The sequence below is a fragment of the Halichoerus grypus genome, chromosome 1 (assembly GCF_964656455.1).
Source record: "Halichoerus grypus chromosome 1, mHalGry1.hap1.1, whole genome shotgun sequence".
In the NCBI taxonomy this organism is placed as follows: domain Eukaryota; kingdom Metazoa; phylum Chordata; class Mammalia; order Carnivora; family Phocidae; genus Halichoerus; species Halichoerus grypus.
Window position 1 is genome coordinate 179,384,361 of NC_135712.1, and position 12,200 is coordinate 179,396,560.

A 12,200-nucleotide genomic window follows, 5' to 3' on the forward strand; every position below is an offset into this window, starting at 1 on the left:
CTGATTGGCCAGCCCCCTGGAAGAAAAGGAGAGCAGAGTAACATTAATGTACTCTGTAGGTGTAACAAGTGTAACCAGACATTTGCCTTTGTCTTTATTTGCTGGATAAATAGCTCATTTCTGAAACAGCTCCAAAGTTCCGCTTTTCTTGGAGGGAAAGTGTTAACACAGTTGTTAGAAACCGTGTTCTTCCATTTTTTCACTTCCCATGCAGCTGACCCAGAAATCAATTAGTTTGAGTTGAAAAATGGGCGGCTTGTTCTTTCATGTGTATTTACTCCCTAGAAAATAAAAATAGGTGTTGACTTGTGTGGCTTTATATCAATATGCTATCATCAACAGACAAGCCTATTCACTATTGTTTCAGTTGAGTAAACAGTGGTTGGAGGGTCAGCCATATTCACAGGTAGTTGTTGGTGTGCGGACATCAGGGCAGGCCGGTTAGCTGCACACACATCCCACGTGTCACTTCGGAAGGTGTTGGAAAATAATAGCCCAGATGCAGCAGAACCGGACACGGGATTGTGGAGGGACCTTTCCCTTTGTTTAATTTGCCTCTGAGGCTTAATTTCAGGGGACAAGTAATAATTGAATATGCCTAATAACTAAATGCTCATTTGGGACAAAATCCATCAAAATATAATTGGCATTTGATTTTTATGAAGGGAGAAGAAAACCGACTTGGCTGTCGAGGATGCGTCCTAAGAATATCTGACCACTTAATGTATCATTTGAAGCCTCCTTTTATAATATATATTAATTGCAAATACTTGAGCATTTGAACATTTTCGTTGAGAACCGTTAGGAGAGACCAACTGTTTTTGTTAACGCTCCTCTCAGAAAGGCGGGGAAGGTTATTGGTCTGCTGTGCAATAATTTACTCCTCTTTGATATGCAAACGATCCACGGTGAATATAAAAAAATCCTATCAGACTCATTTCACAGTTCTTAACCACTCGGATTCTCTGGAGTCCATCGCCTCATTAGACCAGTGCTCTCCAATGCTAGCATAATTAAAATCTTTAACAGTTTAGCAAAGTAAAGATGTTTGGCTGATCACGTTGAGATGATTATCTATCCATTGTATTCTAAATGACAAAAATAAATTAAATTTAGACCTTGGCATTTTTTATTATGTGTTTCAAATGAATATAATGCACACAGCCTTCTTTTTTAATTCAATAGCTTAGGTTTGGTAAGAAACACGCCTGTTCGGGTGCTGCTATGTAGTCAGAAAATGGCAGGCTTTCTAGGATAGCCGTGTTACAGTTGACTGAAACAATGAACTGCAGTCCAGACATCCAGTTCTAATGTGGAATTGCCTTATGCTGCACACACACACACAGGGTTGACGATTTCTTTTAGCTGTCCTTTTGAAGGAACTGTTGTTGTTTGTTGTTGTTAGCTGCTATTTAGAATCTTCTTCTGTGCATGCGTGCGCCAGCAGATGCACTGAGGTGGGTTCTGGGAAGCTTGGGCTGTAGAGGCATGCCTCCAAAATTAAGGTTATGAGGCCGTAGTAGTGAGATTGACATACTGATTGTATCTCCTCGGGGGGAAAGTACAGGTTTGACCCTTCCTCCTTAAGACCCATGTCCATTTTGACCCCCTTAAGAAACAAGAGAACTTTATCACTCCAAGTTTATTTTACGTTTGCATTTTATTCTGCAATGGTTCATTAGCATTGATCTAAGAAATGACAGTAATAATAGTGTTACTTGTTAAAAAAAAAAAGTTACACAGTTTTTCAGTAGACACATCCATCAATTAAGCATGTGGTACTAGAAACCAAAATTAATGAGGAAGATAGGTGTGTTAATGAAATAATCATAGTATAATCAATTTGAATGTTAAAAGTTGAAAAGCATTTCAGGAAGACGATATGAATTCATAATTTATGTCTAAAAGTGATTAATAAAAACTATATTTAATAACAAAGCTATTTGTCATCATTTACGACTTAAGCACAAAAATTACTCATTTTGTGGTTTGTGTTGTCATAATAGTATAGTTGAACAAATTTATTTCGAGCCCTTCTTTGTGTCTAAAAATACAATAACATCTATCTACTCCTTTTCAAAAATCTAGAAACAACAGTTTGGATGGAGGCATACTATCTTTGCAGAGTAACTGTGTTTTGAATCCTTTTCACGGAGGTCTTTTATGTGTGATGAGGGCACTTCAACTCGGCTGGCTGTTCAGTGGGAGGACACGGTTGTTACTACCGTATTTGCCTTAGTTGGGAGGGGAAAAAAACGCACACACCAAAAAAAAAAAAAAACCCCTAACACTAGGCTTTGTTTACTGACTCTTTGATTTAATTACTGTTTGAAGAGGACGGAATTAGCTGTTAATTGATTTAATTATCCAATTTGTTTGTTTCAGGCATGATTCCAACAGAACTGCAGCAGCTCTGGAAAGAAGTGACAAGTGCTCATTCTGCAGAAGAAACCACAGGCAGCAATCACAGCAGTTTGGATCTGACCACGACATGTGTCTCCTCCTCTGCACCTTCCAAGACCTCCTTAATAATGAACCCACATGCCTCTACCAATGGACAGCTCTCAGTCCACACTCCCAAAAGGGAAAGGTAGGAATGAGCCACTGAGATGCGTCTGGAACGGTCTTGAATGTGGAAGGGGTGGGTGGCCTTGCTCCGCCATATCTCAGAGATCCCTAATTGGATCCATGTGACTTGAATGTGCATATAATTACTTAAGAATGTGTTCAATATGGTTTGGGTGTGAAGCATCTAATTATTTTCACCTTTTCAACATGGAATTAGCACTTATGCAGATCTAACCTAAGCTTAAGAACCCAGGCAGAGTTAGTTTCTCACTGGATAGGTTGGATTTCAAGGGTTCCAGGCTTACTCTTCATGCCCAGTGCTCACTCCATGCAAGCCGAACGCCTGGGCTCTAAACACCTTCTGAGGAGTAGTAGAGTCTGGTATTGGCAATTCTGAATCACACTTCAAGAAAAGGTAGAGAGCTTAGCCACTACGTACTGCCCTCCTTGAAGGCAGGGAGACTATCTTTTGCATCGTTGTGCCTCCAAAGAACATGGCCTTTTTCCTGGTCAGGCTCAGTGAAGGTTGGAAGGATGGGAGGTGGAAGGGGTCTTTGTATGTGCGTACACGATCCACGTCTATACACACAGATTTAAAAAATAAAGTCTTAACTCCCGAGGAGGAATGCAGTGCTGTCTCGGTCGCCGTATTCCTCTTTGGAAGTTAAGACTTTATGTACTGTAATTGCCCTCAGCTTTGCTTGAATGTTAGCCGAAGCTGAGTCTGTTTGAGATATCCAGAATACATCATGTTAGCAGACAGTTCTAAGAAAATGAAGCTGTTAATTCATGTTATTGGATCCTCACACCCCAGAAGCATTAATACTACTGTTGAATGCTTTTCAGAAGTGGAGTGTATATATATAATGCTCCTAAAATTAAAAACTTTTATTTTCAATGTACTATTTTTAAACGGTTTCCCATCTATTTCATATGCACAGCTTCCCCACACAGAAGAAAAGAAACTTTCAAAGTAATGTGTGATAGTAAATGTCACTTCCAGCAGGAAAAACAAATTCTATATTTTGTTTTTTAATAAAATGACTCAGTGAAAGTTTTTTTTATGATCTTTTTCACTTGAGCAATTACAAGTATAATTTCATACCTTTCTTGAACTATTGAGCATTAAGAAGCCCACAGGTTTAATTAGATGTATATCTTTCTACCAGCAACATTTTATCCGTTTCAAGATCCATAACCACAGAAAATGCTCTCTGAATATCTCTGCCTGTGTGGGCGTGTGTCCCGGGCAAGTGTAAGAACGTGAGAGGTTCTGCGAGGTGAGGATAATAGATGTTTTAACCAAAACTTGCAGCTATCCTTTTAAGATGATTTTGGAACTTCTGTGGCAGACATTGGCGAAGTAAAAGATGTTTTAAATTTCCTGTTCAGAGGAATTCGAAGGATAGAATGGTGGACAGTAAGAATCTGTGTGGAGCCACTGGGCCAAATGTAGCTTCTGTCGTTTCCAGTGAGGATAGCTTTGTACGTCTGGAAGCCAGTCTTTGCTCTGCTTTATCACCTCTGACAGTGTCTCTGTAATTAAAAAATAATACTGAACCTTAGAGAGCTTTAAAGAAAAGGTTCTAGGTTGTTGTCCTTTGCTCTACTTGCTTTTGGTGTCTAAGGTTGATGCTGTCCATTTACCGTGGAGTGATTGAATTACCTCTTGATTCATAGGCAGAACAGGCCATCCACTGAAAAATGCCGACCGATGCACTTCAGGTATTTGTTGCCATCTTGCCGGCCATTGTGGAGCCTGCACAGATTTCCTGTGACACAGAAAACTCTTCTTGTTTAGATGCGCTGTGCTCGGTTTCGTCATAAAAAGGTCTATATCTGCAGTCAGGTGACAGATTAGCAATGAGGCAGGTGGGAGAAGAATAGCCCCTTTCATGTCTTAAGGTGTATTTGAAAGTAAAGGGATCTAACAGACAGTCTCATTCCAGGAGAATAAGTTTGTTTGAATTGTTTTTATGATCCGCACACCAGTGAGGCTTAATCTTCATTATACTACGTGCCGAAATTAGAATATGGATCAGAGAAGAATTTGGGTTCTACTGAGCTGTAATCTGGCTGTAAAAACAGGCTGAATTTTCCAGTTACATATGCAAAGAAGCAGCAGCTATGAAATTATATGCCACTCCTTAATATCTTGGATCTCTCAGTTTATAGTACCGGGTAGGTTCCTAGTTGTGGCTGAATTAAAAGAAAATTCTGGTTAGCCTGTTTTAGCTGAATGTAGTGAACAAGACAAATGAGCACCTTAGGTTAAAGATAATTCAAAAGTGAGAAACTTAGAGAACTGATCATTAAAAATTCACTTACTGGGTAGCCAGCTTTGTGTACATACAGATACTTATAATGAGGTTCTATCTGGTTTTACCTTAGGATTTATTTTGAAATCATCAATGTGATACCCTGTTTAAGTAGTGGAAAAATGGTAAAAAAGCGATCACTATAAAAATGTTCTCACTGACTTGACGTTTGTCACAGGGGTCCCTTGGAGAAGTTTCGTCCCTTACTCACCAGTGCATTTGTGAAATACGTAACTTTGCAGACTCACCGTTGATTTCCGTGTCCTGTTCCTTCCCTCGCTCCGTTCTCCCAGAGCAGTATCTGAACAAGCCAGAGCCTCTGCCACACTGAATAATAATCTAGCCCTTCAAACTCAATCTTAGGTGAACAGCTTACGAATTCTTCCTCAAAGGATTCAGGAATGCTCCGTGTGAAGCTGTGTTGGCAAAAGGCAGTATCCTAAGAGTTTTTGTGTTTTTAAAGTAGCGAGAGGTCTCCCAGTCTCACCTAGGCTGCATGTTTCTGTGCGTTTGGAAACCGCCCGCTCCCCCACTCTTGCCCCCATGCGCTTTGCGGGCTCCTGTGAGCTGCGCTGTAGCAGCAGCTCTGGGGTTTGGTGAGCTGCAATCTGTTAAGGAGATAAATAATGTGCTTGGCACGACACTCCTACTCTCCTCTTTAATTTGTCTTACACAAGGAAAATTATAATTAAATCATTCAGGGTAAACCCTTGAGTGTAGAGAAGGGAAAGAACACACTTCGGTAAAGATTGCCAATAGAAACCCACTTCCCTGTTGCGCAGGGTAGAGACATTTATCAGTATTCAGCACTATTACGAGAGGAACGGCCCATGTGATTTGTGAGGCGGATGCCAACGCTCAAATCAAGGCTTGTTAAGATCCTGTCCCTGTGCAGTCACGGCCATTCAGCATCATTAGAATTCAGTACTGGCGCCGGGCTTCGTGCTTTGATTTTCTTCTGGCAATTTAATAATGTTTATTGTGCTGATTATATATAAATTCATTGGTGCAATAAACATACCTCGGTTGCCAGGGCCTGAGAGAAGCGTGGTGAAGGTGAAGTTCAGCGGGCAGAAGCTGAAGGGGAAGCAGGCATGTTCTCGTCTCCCACTGCCATTTTATTCCCCAGGACCCAGGGAGCCGTGACATCGTAGACAAATAGATAAAACTGAGACCTGGGTTACCTGTGAACATGAAGCTATCCTCTTGTTCCCTTTCACTTGTCTGACTCTCTTGCTTTAGGAAATTCCAAGTTTTGGTGTGGGTAAACAAAATCAACGGAATGCAAATGAAACATTTATTAAAATGCTAAATTTAGTAAAGCCCTTTGAGCTTCTTGGATCAAAGCAGCTATGTAAATACAAATAGCAATTACTACTTAAGTAATTGCCTGAATTAAAATTCTAAATATCCGATTATATTATGGTGCACTAGGGAAAGGGAAGGGAGCTCACACGTCCTCAGTTCTTTCTCTGTGCCAAGCACTGGCTACACTCTTGTTTTTGGGGTGATGTCTCATTTTATCCTCGTGACCGCCGGGAAGCAGTAGGCGTTATTATACCCATTTTACAGACAAGGAAATTGAGTCATAGAGACTAAAGAACTGACCTATGGTCACAGAACTGGTTAGTGCGTGTCCAAGATCCAAATGCAAGCTTGTCTCTTAACTTTGTAAGACAGCACTTAGAGTTTTCATTCGGCCTAGAGGTGACTATTAAGATAAATTGAAAGCAGTGTTCCTAAAATAAAGTTTAATTTAAATCCAACAAAACATGCATTTATTTCACCTACTGTGTGCACATCAGCACATTTTAAAGGAAAATAGCAGACTTCCCTCTTTTAAGGTGGATAGTGGTACTGGGCCTTCCAAGAAGGAAGAGGGGCGGGTAGGATTTGCAGAATGTACACCACTTATAGTCTGAAACAGCACATGAAGAACAAAAATGAACCCCAAGCTGGCTTTACACACAGGCAAATGCCAGACAAGCCTCCCTCTCTCCCTTCTAGCCTCGTAGATCTCACGCTTCCACATTGAACACCTCCTCTGGTCTTTATCCTACTTTGCCTGTCCTCCGTAGTCCATATGAAAGAGACTCCTCTTCTCTGACCCTTCCCAGCTTTTTGCTTTCAGTTCAGCCACCATGAGTAGATGTTTGCTAACTTGAGCATGTCTCAGATTCAAAGCCCTTCTAAATGTGCGTTTCAAGACTTCCTTAAGTATCTGGTGGAAGAGGTTTCTTTGAACTCTGGAAGGATCATGGCGGTCCGTTGGTCAGGGTCCATTGGTCGGTGTCCGTTGCTCAGCCTGCTGTCCCCTAGAGACTGCCCTCCTGTTCCAAGAATCAGGGTGGCCCACATCGGGCCCCTGCCCTGCGAGGTCTAACCTGCGCTCTGTCCACTTCCAGTGTTTCTTCCTGCCTTCTGCGACTTTGCTGACACAGCCCCGGGTATTCTGATTGCCTGCGTCGTCGTGTCCCGTGTCGTGTCCCCCACCCCCCCAGTGAGCAGCTGCCTGCGAATGACTCCTGAAGGTTTTTGCTTGGCTAGCGTACTTTCAGACATTCTCACTTGATTCACAGTCTCTGTTTTTGATTTGTGGCCTCTTGACATATTGCCATGTATTTGACTACATAACAATAACATTTGTGTTTCCCGCCCCACTACTTTCCGAAGGCAAGGAACTCTGAAACGTGGACATGCCTGGCATTTCATTTTCTTTCTTTCTTTTTTTTTTTTTTTTCTTTCCTTTCTTGAACTAAATTCTGTGTTGATGAGTAAATATTGGTGCTCTTGGTTGACTTGCTAAATTTCAGAACCGTTCCAGTGGTACGTGCCTTTAACTGTTACATGTTTTCATATTCATATTTCAGGCCTGTTGAGCCAGAAATGTACGCAGTAAGCTCTAGGTCACATTACTCTGAACAGCTCTTCCTCATTTCAGCTGTTTTTGTTTTGTTTTTGAAACTCAGATGCTTTCTTCTGTATCTCTCTTTATTTGAAGTGCTTGAACAAATGAGCCACCCCCAATCTTTATTTCCCATTAGAGTGTTCTGGCGAACCTGCAGCCAAATTGTCGCAAATTGTCTTCAGAATTGTTACTGCTACTTCTGCTAGTATGTGCTAAGGCAATTGATCTTTAACACAAGTCAGCAAATTACAGCCTACCAGCTAGATCTGGCCCACTGCTCATTTTGTAAATAAAGTTTTATTGGAACACAGCAATGATCATTCATTTATGCATTGTCTATTGAATAGCTGCTTTCATGCTACAATGGCTGGCTTAAGCACTTGCACCAGAAACCATATGGCCCACAATGACTAAAATATTTACTGTCTGGCCATTTACAGAAAATAATTTGCCAACTCCTGATCTTAGCTATAAGAGCAGTGTTTCTCAGATTTCCTGATGATATTCTCACAGGTATTTGTTAAAATATGCAGCTTCCTAGCCCTCTCTCACGAAGAATTGGATTATACTGGCCTAAGATGGGGTGCAGGAATTTGTATTTGTCACATATGCCCTATATTCTTGCTACTCAACAGCTGCAGGACAGCGACTTTGGCATTACCTGGGAGGAGCTTGTTAGAAATTCAGGGTCTTTGGTCCTACCCCAGACCTGCTGAATCAGGGTCCCCAGGGCTTTCTCAGGTTTGAGGAGCAATGCTAGTGGCCTGTTCAGTTCACCTGGGTTTTGGCAGTCTTGGAAAGGGCAGAGTTTTCCCCCTAAAATTTGATTGTCATCCCAGACATTACTCAGTCCACAAAGCTCATGGCTTGCCCTTCTTGTGTGAGCCTACAGAGTAGAGGTAGTATGGCTGGAAGGAATCAGTACCTGACATAGGATGGTGATGATAATGCAGCTAATATTTATTGAACTATTACTTTGTGCAGAACACATGGTGTGAAGGATTCGACATAAGCCTTGATACTGATTTTCCCACTTAATCCTAACTGTAGCCCTATGGGGTACAATGTCTTCTTTGTACAGATGGTGTTTGAGGGCCCAGAACAATTTTATAATTTGCACAAGCCACATAGCTAGTTAGGGACCAGGCAGGGACTGGAACCAGAGTATCTTGGACCCTCAAGTCCTTGTAATGACTGTTCGAGTCTGGTGGTTCCCAAGTGTGCTCTTCATCAGAACCACCTTGGCTTTACCCCAGACTGCTGGATGATAGTCTCCAGGGGGTAAAGCTTAGAGATCAGGACGAGGCCATAACCTTCAAGGGTGGGAGCCTGGGGCCTGACCTGTCTGTTGAGCCATAATTGGAGAGAGGCTGCAGAGGTTCACAGCTGGCTGTCTCCTACCTTGCCTCATCTTTTTGCAGGGAGGTACATCAGGTGCCTAGCCATGGAGAATGTAAAGAGCAGGCTGGGCATGGCCAGGCAGGTATTGTAAGCGAACCGAAAGGGACTTAGAGGTAGCCAGTTGCCGAGGCCTGAAATACAGGTGCTTCTGAGCCCCAAAGCAGCCTCTTGGCAGCGACAGCTGTCCCTTGTCTATAAGTATGGACAGTAGCCTATGGAGGGCAGGAACATTTCTGCCTCGATCAGAAAGAAACACCAGGGTCTAGTCGACATTTTGTAGCACAGACGTGCTGCTGGGTATTTTGTGACCATCATGCCTGGAAGAGGCGCAGTCCGTTTGTCTCATGGCTAAAAACCAGTTGCTTCTGGGTCTTGGAAGCGGGGAAGAAAGGTTCTCTCAGGGCGCCATGGCACGGTGGAGTATCATGTTCTGTCATTCATACGCAGGGTGGGGGGAGGAAGAAAAATCTTTAAAATATTGGCATGCCATGAGAGATAGGTTTATGGATTTTCTTGACTGTTCACTCTGTATGGTGATTAAAAGAAAAAAAAAAACTCAGCCATTATTCTCTAACAGCTGTTGTATCTTATCTCAATAAAGTGCCTTTTACCATAACACACCATCATTAGACTCTATAAATCTTTTTCTCTTTATTGTTTTTAAACGACACGTGCTTTCCAATAAAATGGTATCATTGGTCTAGGGAGATACATTCCTTTTAGAAATTTCTCCTAAATTGGGTTGGTTTTATTTTTTTTCTTGGGATATCATACAATATGAATCTCCGTCATGGGCTATTTCATGTCTAATGTGCCCGGTTTCCCCCGCAAAATAATATCTGAGCCCCCACCTTCTCTCATCATGTAGGATAGACATTCTTTTCTGAGGAGTGGCTCCCGCTAATAGGGTTTGTTGTTTTTTTTCACCAGATCCCTTTGTTGGCACCCAGCCATTTGACAGGTGTTTACCCTTGTGTGGTAGGGCCTGTGGCCCTTCCTCCCAAATACACATTAGCTTTCTTAACATTGATCTTACGCCAAGGGTGTGAAGGAAGATGTACGGCAGCAGAACCGTGAGGACCAATCTGGGGGGAGCTCTGGCAGCATCGTCCCTCATACTGGGTTTCACCCCTCACCCTGTGAAAGTGTCTTGCTGAAACGCACACTTTACAACTTGGATTCGAGAACAGAAGGACTTCCTTGGGTGGGCACTGGATCCATCCAAAAGTGGAAAGGGAAGCCAGGGACCTACAGAAGGCCTCGTGGCTTGGAAGAGTCCTAGGGTTCTTCTGTTCTCCTCTCCTCTCAATGACAAGTAGGAATCTCACGGTTTTCAGCCAGTGACGGGGCCACAGGAATGGGGAACCTACGCAGGAGGCTTAAAGGAAAGTCACGTTCTTTTTCAAGATTTGTTGAGCTGGTGGCGCCCCGGCGCCTGGCTCGTCTGGGTAATGCAAATGAGCGTGTTACACATGTACGGCCGTCCTGAGCGGCTGTGTGCTACCCCCCCTTTGTAATCAGCCAGGGCCTAAGTATATTATAAAGTATATTCTCCTCATTAAAACAATAGCGGACGCTCACAAAGGGAAATTGTTAATATGTGTTCCAGCTTGTCATTTCTGCCTGTGTGAATAAAGAAGATAACCGTTCCTTTGGGAAACTATTTCGGGAATTGAGCAACAGATAGGCTAGCCAGAGAATTCTCTTAACTGTAATTTTCCTTTTTGTTTGTACTCAAAAATCACATCCTGATGGGCTCTTCGGTGCCTCTGCACAGACAGAGCACAATTACCACAGCCCAGGTGGCGGTAATACGGGACAATCCCCCGGGCACGTGTCGCCCAGTGTTGTACAGCTTGTTCAGTGTCTCCGTCCATATGGCAATCTGCACCATTCACAGAAAGGCGTCGGGGCTGTGCCTGGTGGGTACTGTGGTCAATGTAGTGTGAAGGCAAGGCTCCCACTCCTAGCGGCTTCCGTGGTACTGTTTGTCTTACAGTAGATCTGAGTGACAACGTGCCTACTCACCACACACATCCTTGACTAAGATATTCCAGAAGAATATATATATATATATATATATATATATATATATATATATATATATATATATATATATATATATATATATATTTGCCAGTTTCCTTCCCTCTCGTCTTCTCTCCCCACCCCCCACCCCCTTCATTTTCCAAAACAGATGGTTAACTCCGCAGGTCTAATTCAGGTGCGTGAAACATACCTGGTTTATAGAAAGTCGGTTAAAAGACACACACACACACACACACAAACTTTTCTGGGTGGTTGTTCATGGATTAACTCAACTTCAAGAATGCATGCCTGTACTAGAATGCTTCTATAAACTCTGTGGCTTCTGTTGTCTTTTTTTTTTTTTTAATGCATTTTACATTGTGAAGACGGTTTTCATTGTACAGTTTGGATGGTCGGGCTAGTGGTTTTGGTTTTACGTCTTAAAATGAAAAAGGGGAAAAGGAAAAGAAAGTGATTATCAGACTCAGAAATCTGGGAGTAAAACATTCCCTGGAGGCGTTAGAACTGAAAAGGGAGAACCAAGGAAACAGAGATTTCCCAGCGAGTGAGGTGAAAATAGGAACGCTTTAAAAGGCACTTTGGGAAATTTACCAGAAGGCAAAGCATTCTCCATTTATATACCTAAATGTTGTTCCACTTTTGTATAACTATTTGTATTCTTGTTTGGTAAACAAACAGACCCCATAGCAACTGTAGCTGATGATATTTATACTACCTGTAAGACTTCCCTAAACAGACGTACTTTTATGACCTTCAAATTTCATTCCTTTTATAGTCTTCAAGGAAGTCAGACTAATGGCAGGTTGACTTCCTTCCTTCCTTCCTTCCTTCCTTTCTTCCTTCCTTCCTTCCTTCCTTCCTTCCTTCCCTTCTTCCCTTCCTGTTTTTAATACTTTGAAATCTATCTTTGAAGGATCTCTTCTTTGTGTATATTTTACATCTTGGCTGTGAATGTT

General features: G+C 42.2%; 1 protein-coding gene across 11 annotated transcripts in view; it reads left to right on the top strand.

Moving 5' to 3' along the window:
• Positions 1-12,200, top strand: part of FOXP1 (forkhead box P1) — a 490,351-nt gene that overhangs the window by 406,807 nt on the left and 71,344 nt on the right. For all 11 annotated transcript variants that reach the window (XM_078076030.1, XM_078076044.1, XM_078076039.1 and 8 more), the window contains one exon: positions 2,386-2,590. In XM_078076030.1, coding sequence (XP_077932156.1) covers positions 2,386-2,590 — 205 coding nt within the window. The remainder of the gene's footprint in view (positions 1-2,385; positions 2,591-12,200) is intronic.